The following is a 17188-nucleotide window of genomic DNA, read 5'->3' on the forward strand; positions in this document are numbered from 1 at the left end:
TACTTTACTGCAAGCGCCATATTATTTCAAAGAATTTCACAAAATAAAGACCGAAGTCTACGAAGTGATTAGCAATATGACGTTAAAAATTAATGTAAAATAGTATTGCATAATAAATAAGTGTTTATTGAAACCTAGAAAAGAAAATATATCACGATTCGCAGCTAATGATTTATTTTCCAAGGTACTGGGATACAAAAAGTAAACATTTAGTTTTCAAAACTAGATACAAAATCCATGAACATTTTCGAATCTAAGTTGCTGAATATACTTATTTAAAAAATTGGTGTTCACACATTAACACTACACCGATTCTCACTTAGACCCTCGTTAAAAATATATCACACCATATTATTGTACCAAACTGCAAGTAATTGCATAAAAATAAATTACGCATTTAAGATTATAAAGTGACCTAGCAGAGATAAGGAAAAAACGCTAATTAACACTCATATTTCATGACCGCTGCTGCCGATAATGCATCGACTACAGGCCTCAAATAAGACACTCTGTTGGTATGTAAGACCTAGGATTCGTAAGAATAAATCAGTATCGAACAAGTACTCACAGTTAACAGATTCGTTCATTTGGGCCTTCGATGGGTGCAGCCAAGAGCAGTTCGCCAAACAGAGTACCAGACCGCAAAGTGGTTCGATAGGTCCATGCTGAAAGCGATCAAGCTGAAGGTCAAACTACCCAAACCTACTGCACTTCTAAACGTAAGGCATGAAAATATGAAGGCGAAACCGACATCTTGGCAACCATTGGAGAAAAGCTTGTGCCAAAGCGCCAAAATAAAAAGACGAGCGGTCCAGAAGACCGAACGGCAGGTAGCTGCATCAAATTAACTAATCTGTTCAGTGTAATTACTTGCAAGGCACTGGTTTCTTCTTACGAGTCCCAGGTCTTAAATACTAACAGAGTGTCTTAGCTGGCGATGCATTATCGGCAGCAGCGGTCACAAACTTTTGCTTTTGATTAGGGTATCTTTCTCACCCTTGCTACTTATTATTCTAAAATGATATAAAATATTATTATATGTATATAATTTTAAATATATTCATTAAAATTCAGATAATAAAATAAATAACTACAACCACTCATTACCAACAAACACTTTGTACCATAGAGCGAAGCAATCCATCTTTCAATGAATATGTTAATTTCATTTCGATTGACCATATGTCCCATGGTTGAATTACTTCAACTACTTTTCAACCATCAGTGGTACATAAATATGCCCTTATGAGACTGACCTTGATAAGGGAATTCATTTCTTATAGTAAGACCAAAGACAATATAAGCACTAAGATGAGTAACGCCCATACATTTGAATGCGACGCAAAATTTCTAGCCTGGCCTTTCATCTTTCCTTTGAGGCTTCGTACGGCATGCCTGCCGACTGGTTGTTCGTTCTCCAAAGACCAGACAAACGAATGCCGAGAAGAAGATAGACGAAAAAGATAGACATAAAAATAAATAAATAAAAATAAAGATATAAAATAAATACAATATATAAGGAACATAAGAAACTACAATTGTTTTACCGATAAGAGAGCTAATAATAAATGAAAAATGTATATAATTTTAAATATATTAGTTAATGTGATCTGATTAATCAAACATTTCCAACTTAGAGCAGTGGCGAAAATGTTAAAATCTTGAACGGACATTGAAAAGAAATTCTTGTTCTACAGTCATCCCTTTTTTTTAGTTATTATTATTTTTTCTTCTAATCTTATTATGATTATTACTAATATTATGTATTATTATTACTATTAACTATTTATATTATTATATATTTATTATTATATTAATTATTATCTTTATTTATATGACTTTTGATTATTATTATTATTACTATAAATAACATATCAGCGATACTTCAGAGACTTAAGCTAATCAAACTTTGAAAACCACTACATTGCCTCACCACCCAGGCATTACAACTTATGCTCGCCTTTCTGTCCTATCCAGAATCGCGATAGATGCGTAAGTCCGTGGAATTATTTAAAATGGTTGAATCCAGTAATTTATGTTCTCGTTTTACCTTGACCTAATAGGAGCTCAATCTGGTATCTGGCTTACTAACTTTTTCCTCGGGTTCATTAAATACACGAATTTTAACAAAATAAAAGTTTTAATTTGATTGCGTTCTTTATACGGATGAAAGTGAAAAGCCACTTCAGTAGTACGCTCAGACAACGGCTCAGGCTACAGATGAAAAGGTACAGATGTGAACATTCTGAAAAATCTTAACGGTGAAAGAATTTATGATTTTGGGCAGCCTGTTTTTGGTGGTTTCTCTCGCACAACGGGTTTCCGACTATAGTCGTAATCAAATCGGGCACTGTGGCTTGTAGACGTTAAGTTTGCCACAGCCGTAACATTAAATGGAAAATCAAATCTGAATTGTTGTCGGATTTATTAAGACTTTTGCCTCATTAGACTTTTATCTTATCAAAGACACTCTAGACTGGGTTTCCGTATCTACCAAACAGAACACGTTAAATACATAAACTTGGTTGAATGAAGTAATTTTGGTACATTCACAGCAAGGTCGTCAACTTTTCCGATTTCTTTATAAAGCCAATGCCCTGAAATGATTTAATTTGATTAATGCTCCCCATATTAACCCATATATGCGGATTTAATGTATTTGTGTTTCTATTATTCTCCGATTAATTTGGTCGTCCTACAGATTAATTTCAAATATAAGACTGGGTTTGGCAATAGGGGCAGATTTGCTCTCTATATTTTTTAAATTGTTCTTTATTTATTTTTCAGGATATTTCATTTTACTTTTCAAGGCACCAAAGTTAACATCATTATTTTGTCTATTTTTAGAAACATTCAAACAGTTTTCGATAAAAGAAAGCCGCCGCAAAATATCATGATATGATTGTGCAAAGCCCGAAACAAGATTCCTCATTTCCTTATTTTCAGTTTCCAGTATTGCAATTCTGCTTAAAATTTCCAAACTTGAAGAAGCATCAATCGTCATGTCGTCAATCTGAAAAAGTTTAAAATATAATGATTTTTGTAGTTGGAGGTATCCGTCTTAGTCTTCTATGTATGTTCTAAAGTGCATAAAGTAATTGACATTAATCTTCAAAGTTTTCAAAAAAGCATGCCTATTTTAAGCTTGATTAAACTTTTTGAATTAGCTCGACTAATCGGAGTTATAAAAATATATTCACTTTATCTTACTCTGTATCATAGGGGATTTTTTTTATGATTGCACATTTATTTTTTATATCGTTTTCATCAAACAAAAGTAAAATTTGACTATTTGTTACTATTTTGTAATTTATGTTACTTGATTTCAAAATCGGAAGTTTATACAAATCAACTTGCACACAAAACTGATAACTCTTTCGCCTGTTACAAACAATTGAGAAGAACCATTATACCCCTTTCAGCCATTTTTAATGGACTTTGGATATTCTTAATATTATTCCCCTTATTAAAAAAGTGACACAGCATAGAAGAGGAAGAGGTACTTTGACCTTAACAAGGTTTATTGAGCTACAAATCCACCTGTGAGAACAAGAGGAAGTCCACCTGCCTAATGAAGGTGAGCAGTGAGCAGGCATCTTGCCACTGCAGTCCTTATCTTCCACTGATCTGGGCTTGACATTCACAGAAAATGTCTTGTAGTTTCGTCATCCCTCCTACAAAATCTGCTTCAGTGGGCAATTGTACCACACCGCATGGTATGGAAACTGAGGTCTACCCTGCAAAAGTTTAGACGAAGATTTATTTAGAGAGGGATTGCTTGATTTGCTATTTATATATCAATACTCTTCCTCAAATGCAACAATTATATTATATCATACCAAACTTAAGAAGGAAATTCTAGTGTTTGACATTAGAAAGATTCTTGTTAAAAATATCATCTCATTAGTTTAAAATTATAGTTTTTAACATCATTTTTCAGAACGTCACATACATGATACGACTTTATATCTGTGTCCTTTCTACATGCATGAAATATTGCATTAATTGCATTGTTATTCTTACATTTTGAAAAAAAAAAATACCAAACATCAAACTTCTATTCTTGACTGGACAGTCTTGACATACAGGTTCAGTTATAATTAAACTAGCAAATAAAAATTTGTATAATTTGATTTTGACACTCTGCAGTTCGTGTACTTGGCTCATTACGCGGGCACTGCGTTACATCGGTCAGCAACTTTGTTGGAGCTATCCGTAATATAATACCCCTCAGGAGCAGCAAGATCAGCGCTATCTCGGACACAGAAGTCGACTCTACTCTCTTTGTAAAACCCAAATGTGTTCTCTTTTTTGAAGCGAACAGACGTGTTTTTTGTGCACTCCATAAAACGTTCAAACACCATTTTCAAGTATGCATTAAATTTTTTTGCCTTCTCGGGTTATTTATGTTGTATCGCTAGTGCATTATTGTGGCCTATACATTTAAATAAATAAATTTTGTCATTTTCTAAATTTGTATTTTTATGCATTTTGTGCGCTTGCGCCATTAGTTTTGTGAGTAAGCTGCGTTTTGTTGTTAATGTTTAACTGCTCATGGCCTCTATTGGTTTGCAATATCTCGTGGGCAAGCGATAATCTATATACATATATTTCTCTCGCCTTTTTCAACTTATGCTTTGATTTATTTCTCTATTCCACCGCTCGTGTTGTGTACGTGGTTAATAATTCCTAACTAAATAATTTTCTTACATTCCGCTGGGTTGTTACAGTAAAAACCCACAACAACAATGGATCAACAGTTATCTGCTTCTAAATAGCTTGCTAAAATCATATAACGGCAAGGCAATCAAGCATACCTTGTTGGCTATGTGAAATTTTAGTGCATTCTAAATGCGCCGGTTATGGTTTGCACTATAGTTTCGACTCGTGTAGGGAGATTGATGGCGAAATGCATGAGTTTACAACAGCCTAAAGCTGTTCGATGAGTCTTCTGGGAATATTATTCATTTCCTTGTAAGTTGCCCTTGACAAATACCCTTCAGCATACGACTGCAATTCCACAGCCTACTATTAAGATCGCACAGACTCTTTTGTTACTCCAGTAGCTGTACTAGGACACAAGTTTAGTTCCGTTACGTGTGACACCGGTACGAGTAGAACCAATATAGAGCGCACAGATGATAATGTTCCCACTACCACACCTGTGATGCCTAAGCCTCTAGAGGGCGTTCCACCGAAATAGCTTAATTTCATTTCTAGGCTTGCCCCTCATTTCTCATTGAATAATGCAAAAATCCTTTATAGGTAAAAATGTAAGCCGCAGGCAAATACATTTTCCCTTCTACCAAATTTGAATTGAAAATATTTTTATCTCTTTGAAATTTGTCCTGGTGGGACCCTTTGCTTAGGCATGGAGTGTTCCGAATAAAAAAAAGAGCTCGTGTGCTTTACCAGGAATTCAATAAATACCCAATTATTAATTAACATAGCAGCACATACACACATCACATACTATCCCAATCGCAATGTACTCTGCGTTACCAGCCGCGTACACGTGACCTTCCAATATATATAAAACCATAAGTTTTCTTTGATATCTTCTCTATTTCTTAACCGATCTTAATAACATTTTCAATGCTTTTCTCAAAAATACAATTGCATTAAAATTGTGGCTTACGTTTTTTATTCTATTACTTGTAAGCGCGGGGAAACAAGCTAGAACTACGCGGGCAGCAAGAGGACTTACATTCCAAAGCCTATATCTAGACATTGATGTCTTTATCTTTTATAGGTTCTGAGATCCTTGCATTCATACGCACGGACAGACAAAAGGACATGGCTGATCTGGCTGATCTTAAATATGTATACTTTATGGGCTCGGAGATCTATCTTATGCCTGTGACATACATTTGCACAAAAACATTATTCCCCTATACCACATTTGTAATGGGTTAGTTTTATTGCCGCATACAAGTGGCGAGACAGCATAAAAAATCGTGGCAGGCACTGCTGATGTCTCCGATTTTGAAAAAAAGTGGTCAGAAAAACAACTCAGGTTAAATAATCACATCCTTGACGTAACCTCATGCTCATAATAACTCTTGCAAAGGAAAAGATAAAAAAAAAACGGACTATCTTAAATCACGATGATTTGATGCATATAATAAATGAGCAGCTCACAGAAATCACTGTAATTAACTCAATGGAAGTATCAAATATTAAAATTTTACAGTCCGGTATTTTATTATTTTATTGAATTATTAAATATTGGCGACCCACTAGTAGTGGCATTCCTTGATGGAATAGGAATGTGCGTGTTTATAAGCGATTGATCTTCCCCTGGCAACGCATACAGAAAAGATAAGAAACTACCGACTTACAGGAGGTGATGACATCACTTGTCGCAGTCGAGAACGCTCACGCTTCAAAATGATAGATAAGTTAACGAGTAACAAACCAAAGTCTAACTGGGTAGTGCTTCGAGGACTTAACCCATGCGTTAAATCTGTCCGCGGACTCTAGCTATAAGAATCAACTCTATTTAGTTTTCAATTTTTCAAAACATTAACTTATTGATTAATAAACATCTCGTTCCATAACCGTTCTAATGTTTTATTATTCGATAAAGCGGGTCAGTAATATTTCCGCCTATGCGTGGCGCTTATTATTTTTCATTTTAGTTCATATGCCAATACATTACCTTCTCCAATGAGGTTTGTATGTGCTCTCTAGCTTTCGCAATTTCGGACACTAAAAAGCTGCAGTTGTTCGGCTTGGTTACCTTAAAAAATATTAATTGAATAAATTAAAAAAACATTACAAATAGGAAATATACAATTGCATTAAGTTTTTCAATTTAAAAAACAATTGAACTTATCTACTTTTTGCTCACAATAGTAATAGAGCTCTATTTGTGGGTGTCTTACTTGGAGATACCCTGAACCCATTAACACGCTGCCGTTACAAACATTCGAGCCTTTTTACAACAAAATTCTTAATTCCGTAAGTAGGATCAAGCTATCACTAATTGTGAAAAAAACCTTATCAGCTTAGCTATAATAGATGAGACATTTATATCCTTTCTACTCATTTTTGAGGGTGTATGCGGCACTGTCTTTCATACAATAACAATTATTCATTAAACAAGCCCAGAGTCACTTTATATATTGGCTCCGGCTCGTATTACGCAGCGCGGTTCATTAGTCCTCTAGCTGACCGTTTATGTTTACGTTGCATATCCCACGCTCCGTCTGAGCGCATTTCATGAGCAATATATATTGCTCACTAACACAGGCATATGCAAGTTACACACACAGTCTCTTTGTAGCTGTTAACCAATAACAGGATAAGTATATTCATGTACACATAGGTTAAGCATGAATCTTAAAACGGAAATAAAGACCTTCTTAAAAAGAAAGAGGTTCTAGTCGGGATTTTCCGACAAGGTGATACCCTGAACCATCTTTTTCCAACATCAAATGTATATATATATCTTATTTTTGAAGCTATATGTCAAGTTTGGTGACTCTAGCTCTTGGTATTTACCAAAATTGCCCAAAAAACAGGATATCGATACCGATTTTTATCGATTGCTTGGAAACGAAGTAAGTTATCGATTATCGGAAACAAACTCAATCTGCGCAGGCACCTACATCTAAAATTTCAAGTCTCTAGCTCTTATAGGTTTTCAGATCCTTGCGTTCATATATACGGACATGGCTAGATCGACTCGGCTAATGGCGCTGATCAATATATATATATATACTTTATGGGGTCGGAGATGCTTCCTTTCGTATGTTACATACATTTGGATTTTGCACAACAATATATACCCTTATACCCTTTTTTAATGGGTTCAGGGTATGAAAAGCAAGCAGAACAGCACTGGCGTGCATTGTTATTTGTTACATGGCGACCGTGAAGCTACATAAGTAGCTATAACCTGCATCAAATAGAGAAGACGAGTAGGATCAACCTGAAGCTGCAGCTGGAACTGGAGGACCGCAAAACAAAATAAAAACTGAGTGAGTGCAAGGCATGAGCTCTAGGGCAAAAACTAAGCCGATGTGGCATTAAGAAGCGAATCAGGCTGTAGAAAGTCTGAAATAGTAAGATGGGATAATGGGATAATGGGACACTGCCAAACTAAATGCAAACTCGAATATCTTGAGTCGTTATTAAAGTCAAAGAGGGAGCCCTGTCCCTCAGAAATACAAAATAGAAATTAACAAAAAATCATCGTCCACCGCCAAGAAAGATACCACGCACGCTCACGCCGATGCCCACCAGATTGTGAGGGTCCCCTCTATAGCTCAGCAGACTCAACCAACGCATAAGAGACAGACTTCCCTTTATGCCTACGAGGGAATACAAATCAACCAAGACGAATTGCATGAGAGGCAGACGGTTATGCCAACAAGAGAATAGCAGGAAGAGCTCCCAATAACGAGATGACCGGCAGCGCTACCAAGAGCGCCCAACATAATAGATAAAATAATTATACTAAATTTAAAAAAAAAATGTATAATGGCCGACGATAATTGAGTCGACCGGCAAGACGTTTGGCCTGTGCAGCCATTCGAAATACTAGGTAGGAAAAGAAAAATTGTAAAACAATCATAATCAAATATGATACATTTTGATTATCAATGTATCAAATGTAATAAATTGTAATAAAGTTGACTCAAATAGCGTAGATTAAGGGCTACCCAACACACTATTAATAATAATTGTTGTGATTATGTGCTTTAATTTGTTTTTCAAATTGTATCAACTGCACAACAAATGCCTAAAACGAAAATATCTAAGTAAGGCTAATGACCTAGACAAACTATAAAAATCTAAAGAAAATTAAAAAAAAAAAGAAAAACAACAGTTATAATTGAAAGTGATTAAATAAATAATTTAAACTGAGTAAGGAAATAAAATGTTAAGAAAAATTTGTATAATCCATTAAGAACCGCAATTATTTCTATGAATAGAAACCCATTTTAGTAACATAAAATGTACAATGATAGAATTGGCTATGCTAAAGATTTGATAGGCAAATAACAAGTTATAAAGCACGTAATGAACAGATTATATACCATGTCAGATATAGGCTTAATAATTAGGCTCACATATAGAGATGATCCAGATTTTCGTACTCGCACCCTAATTGTGCTGCGACTACATAAAGATTTCATAAAGGTGTGTGATGTCGAATACGAATTCACGGATATGTTCAATGCTCCTATGGGTATTCATACATTGTTCAAAAATCGAAAAGGAAATCATACTAAGTACGTTGCTATGTCTCAGTAAAATTATTTATTGAACACCCAATTTGGAGACCAGCAACGATACTAATGGTGCGATGGCACAGATAAACATACTTAAGTAGGACAGTGCCAGATAATTAAAAACATAAAGCTGCTCAAAGCAAATTTCTATAAATCCTATAAGTGCCTTGAGCGCACCAGTTTTGCAACCAACCATAATTAAACAAGAGATTCTTGTATATAAATGCAATGAAATCAGGAGTTTAATTAATGAGTGGCAGCATAAACTCACGAGCTTACACAGAGTCCAAACTTCAGACGTTTTACAACGTCTAAGGGATAATATTGTAAGCTTAAGCGAAAAGTAAAATCTACAGCTTTATTTACCATCACTCTTACCAGAGTTCGATGGAAAGGCCGAAAACCTACAAAGTTTCTTGGATGCATTGAATCTAATAGATTCCTTAAATGAACTAACTGATGTAAGCATTATAAAGACTAAACTTAGAAGCCACGCAAGAAATTTGATAAGTAATGAGCAGACAATTGTTGCCATTATTAATCAATTATCCAAGCTGTTAAAGGAGAATCTGTAAAAGTTATAGCTGCAAAGCTCCTTAATCTGCAGCAAAAGAGCAAAACGGCAAATCAGTATGCTCAAGAGGTGGATAAATTGGCCCAGTCTCTTAAAGAAGCTTATATCAGTGATGGTCTAAACCCGGAAATAGCTAACAAATAGAGCTTGACATTAGCTGTAAAGGCCACGACACAAAATTGCGCCATTGATAAGGTAAAACTTATCATGCTAGCAGACACCTTCCATACCATAACGAAGCGGTATCGAAATTTGAAAATAGTTGCACAGAAGCAACTGGGCAGTCCAACAGTGTCTTATTCTGCCAGAATTACTCTCAGCGCGGTCGAGGTAACTACAGGCTACCGGCTCACAACAACTCATGGTAACAACTCATACGGCCGTGGCTACTACCGCGGTGGTAATAACCACCACGGTGGTAATAATAATAATAACAGAGGCCGTGGAGGGTCTAGAGGTCATAGCCGAAGAGGTCATAGCAGAAACAAAGTTAGGGTAGCCCAAAATAATTTGGGAAACCAACAACCCCCTTTAGATACACAAAATTAAAAAAAGTTTATTGGATAAACTTCAATCTCAATATTTTTGTCTCTTTCACATCATAAGTAGAATCAGGAAACTGGTATTTTTAATAGATACAGGTGCAGATATCTCAATTTTAAAAGAAGATTCCGATGTCTTCAATGACATCCAACTGAATAACACTATAGACATTCGAAACATAGGTCAGAGAATCGTAAAGTCCAAAGGCCTCGCTCAAATTCATTCAAATTCCTCACAATTTTCATATAGTGAATGCAAATTTCGCTATACCGTGTGACGGAATAACAGGCATAGTGTTCATTAAAGGTCTTAATTGCAAAGTAGACCTAAAACCGTCAGAAGATTGGTTTATAATAAGACCAAACAATATAAATGTACAAATTTATGTATAATAACATACAGCAATAACAATAACAATTTAATACTTCTAAAAACAAGATCAAAAGTTGTCCGAAAAGTTTAACTAACTTCAAGTGAAGATAGTATATTAATCCCAAATCAGGAAATTAAACCTGCAAAGTAACTAGCAAACACAGTTGCAACACAAAAGAATACATTTGTCCGATTTCTAAATATAACCAATAAAGTCCAAATAATTAATATAAATAATCTGAACTTTGAACCACTTTCGAACTACGACATAGTTTAAACTTCTCCAGAAAAAACACAGAAATAGCCCAATTAAACAAAACCTCTTCAAAATAATTTAAGCCACAATTAATATTATTATGCACCAAGTATAGTGATGTATTCGGACTTGAAACCAAATCAATAACAACAAATAATTTTTATAAACACAAATTGAGATTGAAGAATACTAAACCAATTTATACTAAAAACTACCGAAGCCTGCATAGTCAGGTAGAAGAAATTCAATAACAAGTAGGCAAATTAATCTATGATAAAATTTTCGAACCATTAGGTTCAGAATACAATAGTCCACATTTACTAGTTCCAAAGAAAGCACTTCCAGGCTCAGAAGATAAGAAATGGCGATTAGTAATTGACTATCGTCAGATTAATGACGAGAAAGAAGGGCTATCTTCGGCACGCCCAAGATCTAATACCCTTGCAGACCCAACCTTTTCATAATGCTCATAGTGCTTTGCCTCTATCTAAGAAGTACCGGGAAAATAGTAAATGCCGAGTTTGGTGAAGATATCTTGATAAACAAAATGTTTTTCATACAACTTAATTTTCGACCGATCGTTCCCATGGCAGCTATATGATATAGTGGTCCGATGTTAATAAGATTTTGCACATATATGAGGAGTAAAGTAAAACTAATAAATGCCGAGTTTGGTCAAGATATCTTGAAAAACAAAATGTTTTTTCATACAAAAACTCAATTTTCGACCGATCGTTCCTATGGCAGCTATATGAAATAATGGTCCGATTCAGCTGGTTTTCACATATGTGCTGCGTGCAACGGACAGTGGGAGTTCTGCAAACTTTCATTAAGATAGCTTTAAAACTGAGGGACTAGTTCGCATAGAAACAGACAGACGGACAGACGGACATGGCTATATCGACTCGGCTGTTGATGCTGATTAAGAATATATGTACTTCATTGGGTCGGATATGTCTCCTTCTTTGCGTTACACATTTCACGACAAAATTATAATACCCTCTGCAAGGGTATAAGAACTGTTTGATAGATTTCCACTACCTAGATTTGATGATATTTTAGATCAACTTGGAGAGCAAAATATTTTTCAAGGCTTGACATAATGTCAGGCTTTCACCAAATTGAACTTGAAGAAAGTGCAAGGAATATAACGTATTTTTCAACAAGCAATGGCGCATATCACTCTACGCGATTACCTTTTGGTAATTCTCTAAATTTATTTTAGAGAATGATGACTATTGCATTCTCTGGACTTGAACCTTCTCAAGCATTCCTTTACACGGATGATCTAATATTTGTAGGTTGTTCCGAAAAACATAACTGATGTTTTAGAGAAATGTAGGAAATACAACCTAATCACATCCTGAAAAATGTTCATTTTTTATGCATGAAGTTACATTTCTGGAAAACAAAACAACCGATAAAGGAATCTTGAAGGACGACAAAAAATACGAAGTCATTACAAATTATCCAGTCCCACACGCTGCGGACAGCGCTAGAAGATTCGTTGCATTCTGTAATTAACATAGACGTTTTATAAAAAGTGTTGCCGACTTTTCTCGTCACATAACAATATTATGTTAATAAAGCAAAGAATAATAATGAGGAGCGGTTTTAACTCAAAACCATAATGGACTCCAACTCCCAATCGATTATGCGTCACGTTCATTTACTAAGAGAGAAATTAATAAAAGTAGAATAGAAAAGAATTAGCAGCAATACACTGAACAATTACACATTTTCGATAAAATATATTTATGGTAAACTTTAGACAGTTCGAACAGAGCACAGACCAATGGACACGGATGCGGCTTGAGTTAGAAGAATACGACTTTACATTCGAGTATCTAAGGAGAATAGACAATAAGGCCGTCATCAAAAATGACGATGTACGTAAAGTAGTGAGCTTGCATGTAAAAAACATGCTATGTTTCTTTAAACATGGGAAGAAAAATACTGCAAGATGTTAGCGATTTATATACTGACTTAGGTCAGTTCTTCCAAAAGCTTGAAACGCAAGCCGGTATAAATGAAATCAGCCAACTCAAAATGGCACCGTGGGAAAATATCTTTGAACAGTTTTCAATTGATAGTATTAAAAAAATGGGCAATAAAATATTGAAAACATTAGTAGCACTTCTCAACCCGGTGATTCTAATAGAAAAAGAAGCCATACTCTCTAAATTTCATCATGATCCAATACAAGGAGGTCACACAGGTATCACAAAAACCTTGGCCAAGGTCAAAAGACATTATTTTTGGAAGATATATTACTGAGTATATACAAAAATGCCAAGAATCAAAAGTAATAATATACACAAAAACTCCTTTAACAATCACGGTAACCCCAATCAATGCTTTCGAGTAATAGTAGACATGATCAACATGATGATTACAATGATATGTGACTTAACAAAATATCTAGTTGCCATACCTATTCCAAACAACGGTGCAAAAGTTGTAGCTATAGCTATATTCGCAGATTTCATTACGTACATGGATACAGAATATAAAAATTCAGTTATATAAGATTTATGTATGTACCTTTGTATTAAAAACAGAATATCGATATATATTTTTATCAATTGCTTGGACACGGACTGCGCAACGAGTACCAAATATCAGTCTCTAGCTCTTAACGGTTCTGAAATCCTTGCGTTTATACATACAGACGGTCGGCCAGACACACTGACTTGACCGTAACGACTCGGCTATTGATGCTAATTAAAAATACATATACTTTATAGGGTTGGAGATGCTCCTTCTGCCTGTTACATACATTTGCACAAATAAGTTACAACCTTTTAAGCCATTTTCAATGAGTTCAGGGCGAAAAAGGTAGGAGCATCTACGATCTACCTGTTTCTAACAATCGACCGGGACATTCGAGAACAGAAAGGGAGAAGTTATCACCTGAGTTACCCAAAATAACAACATTTGGTTAATCAGCTTTTTACATTTAGTTCCTGCACGTGGCAACTAAATACTCCATGGTCAACTACCTGATATCTATCTAGCTATTTATCAGACTTTTTCCAAAATATACTTGATGCGTAAGCCTGCAATTTCGCTTGGAGTATATGCTGCTTTATGCTTGGTAGGTATACTGCCAGTAATGATTCTAATGGTTTTTATTTTTATTATTTTAAATTATTTTATTAGCTAATTTGATACTATTCTTAAACATATTAACCTTGGCTTGTCCTAAAAATTTGTATTCTTATAATTATATATTTGCTGTTAATATTTCTTATACCTCTGTTCTTCCAGTTATAAACTCTCATAAAACTTTTTGTCTACTAAAAGGCCGTAGTGTTGCCGTTCTTCGCCAATTACCGTTTAATCTAACCTTTGGATAGAATTCCAATCCCCAAAATATTTTATATAATACCAACCCTGCTCAACGTAGATTCGTAAAGAATCAGTCAACTTATCTCGTTAGTAAAAATATGATTTGCAATAGCTTTGCCATTTGCTAATTGCTGTCATTTACGCCGGTTTAAGTAAGGCGCCTCACTACACCGTACACCGTAACTTTTAATTTTAAAGCACCGTTTAGAAACCCTCCCTGACTTTTGTTTGGGATTTCCTCTTGTTTGAACGGTCAGACCCAAAGGCTTTCACATTGGTTGCTTCTACATTTTTTAAAATGTATTTTTGGTTATGATGGTATATCCTCTTACCCATTAGTTAAGTTAAAAAAAGTGTTAAGGGTTAGTAGATGATGGTTCAGGGCATTAAGAGGGTACTTCAGACTAGAGCTCTATTGACTGTTTATGTAACGCGGTTGATGTAAATGTGTTCTTAATTCTCTTTATACTATACCATTAAAGAAAGTATAATGATTATGCCAGAAATGTGTCACGCATAGGAGACATCTCCGACCCCATGAAGTTTATATATTCTAGATCACCGTCAATAGCCGAATTGATGTGGTCGTCTTTTGCGAACTAATCTTTCAGTTTGAAACTTGACCTAGGACAGCCTTTCTGTTTAAGGTATAATATATGCATGTCGGAACTGGCTTGATCGGACCACTCCTCTTACATATAAAATAAAGTTGCCGTATGAAAAATATGTTGGTTTTTCAAGATATCTTGACAACCATGGCATTTTAAGGTTGCACCATGCCCTTCATATGTCTGTATATGCAAAATCTTATCTGCAAAGCCGTAAAGCATTAAATCTTCGGTGTGCCGAAGATATCCTTATGTACTTGTTAATTCTAAACCATATACACGATTCGAGAAGCTACATTTCAAATTTGGTGACTTGCTCTTAAAACCTATGAGACTTCTTCAAACGGGGCAAGTTATCGATAATCGGAAACAAACTTGTAGCACTAACCACACATTGATTGTATAGTTCGTGCTTGCAAAGACAATATAAACACTAAGATGAGTAACGCCATACAACAAAATGCTACGATGCAGCTTGATTTTTTGAAAATTGAGAACAAAAACGAAATCTGTAGCATTGCGCTCTCACAGCCGAGCGAACGAAAAAGCTAAAAATAGAATGTGCTCTCAGCTTCGGCTCTATGAGGGCCGTGCAAGCAATTATGTTTGTATGCGTGTGAATATACATACATAACAGCATATTTGAATGTGTTGTTATCCACTGCTCTGGCAAAGCCTCTGGCTAGCAAAGAATATTTCTTTGCTTTTTTTTTTGCGTCGCATTCAAATGTATGGGCGTTACTTGTCTTAGTGTTTATATTGATTGTCTTTGGTGCTTGTAATGCGCGGGCACTATGTAAACCTCAGTTCCACTTTGAGTCTCTAGCTTTTATAGGTTCTGAGATCCTTTCGTTCATTCATTCATACATACATACGTTCGCATGATCGCAGATCGACGCGGCTATTGGTGCTGACCAAGAAATTATATACTTTGCGGGAGGAAAATCATTGATTATTAAGTATATATCTATGTATACATTTTAAATTGTTATCTGCGGTGCAAATAATGAATTTAAGCAAAAGAGAAATAAAATTAGATTTGACAGAAGAGTTCAAAGCACAGTGTAATACCATTACCCTGTACAAGCATATAATTTTTTGAAATGCTGATTAGTTCTATAAATTAATATTACTTTAGGTATACTTCAATTTTGTATGTCATTCCACAGAAACAAAATGTATTCAGACACAAAATGGTAACATTTCTCTGCATGGATAATTGACGGATTTATTATCCAACCAGAGCTTCTACTGTATGATGGTATTTTTATCTATGTACGACAAATGCGTGTATACAATTTCCTACAAATGTATGTACTTACGTTACACAACCATTCATGATACATTTTTTCTGCATTGTCGTAGCGAGCTTTATCAATCCAAACTTTATCCATAACTGTAATTTTGGGTCACTAAAGCATGCAATAATCTACAGTAATAATATTTGATTGAAACTTGGCCATTTAAAAAATACTGCATTAGTATTCTAAATATGAAATGATATATTTAATGTGAATTAGCATGGCCGTAGGAACTCTAAAACAGAACACATGTCCAATCATACAATGGTAGTAAACTATTATGGAATATTATGGATTGGTTAAATAATTTTAATTCAAAAGTTGTAAAAATTATGTTTATACAAATTCATATTGCACTTATACTTTGTGTAATGCAAATATAACTCACACATTTTTGCGAAATGAGCGCAATATCTTATGAATAAAATTTGTTTAGCATTTTGCTGGCAACATTTATTATATCTAGCTTTCTTTGAGAGTCACGAGATGCTAACCGCAACATAATTGCATTTAGTTTGAAAGCTTAACTTTTAAAATGGCTTAGTAATTCCAAATTTGGTATTTATACTCTTGTATGGTATGTACCGATTAAGAATATTACACAATTTATATATTATGCATTTCTTATTTTGCTTATGTTTGTATGGACAAGAAATCTCAAAGTCGGGCAATTCCGAATAGAGCAATTGCTTGCTGTTTGATATTTCGTATAATTTAAAGGCCCATCTAAAAAAGGCAAGGAGAAAGGCTGCTGAAAGTATTGGGTGCAGATTTTTGATAGACTTCTTAAAAACATTGGGCGAAACACAACGGAATTTTAACCTCAATGTCAGGTACCAACGCACATTTTTGAATAGAAAGAACTAACAAGAAACCCAAATAAATTATAATGATCATGATCATGATGGTGATTATCAAATAAAATAAATCTGTTTCATATG

At 34.8% G+C, this 17188-nt stretch overlaps 1 protein-coding gene and 1 non-coding gene across 5 annotated transcripts; one reads left to right on the top strand and one right to left on the bottom strand.

The window, feature by feature from the left end:
• Window positions 1-2721: 2721 nt before the first annotated feature.
• On the bottom strand, window positions 2722-16426 carry LOC26531885 (probable elongation factor 1-delta). 4 transcript variants are annotated; one of them, XR_011417302.1, is made up of 3 exons: window positions 16269-16424; window positions 6662-6742; window positions 2722-3013 (listed from the first exon to the last, which is right to left on the bottom strand). XR_011417302.1 is itself a non-coding variant. In XM_015168329.3 (3 exons), the coding sequence occupies exons 1-3, from the start codon at window positions 16338-16340 to the stop codon at window positions 3675-3677; spliced, it is 216 nt and encodes a 71-aa protein (XP_015023815.1). In that variant the 5' UTR covers window positions 16341-16426; the 3' UTR covers window positions 3522-3674. The 4 variants fall into 4 exon arrangements, 1 of the variants encoding a protein (XP_015023815.1); XR_011417303.1 differs by lacking the exon at window positions 16269-16424 and adding an exon at window positions 16091-16109; XR_004302951.1 differs by lacking the exon at window positions 16269-16424 and adding an exon at window positions 16080-16098.
• Window positions 5321-5386, top strand: LOC116649981 (U7 small nuclear RNA). The gene has a single exon (XR_004302960.1). It is a non-coding gene; the product is annotated as a U7 small nuclear RNA (small nuclear RNA).
• Window positions 16427-17188: the final 762 nt, after the last annotated feature.

Source organism: Drosophila virilis, unplaced genomic scaffold (assembly GCF_030788295.1).
Source record: "Drosophila virilis strain 15010-1051.87 unplaced genomic scaffold, Dvir_AGI_RSII-ME tig00001590, whole genome shotgun sequence".
Lineage (NCBI taxonomy): Eukaryota > Metazoa > Arthropoda > Insecta > Diptera > Drosophilidae > Drosophila > Drosophila virilis.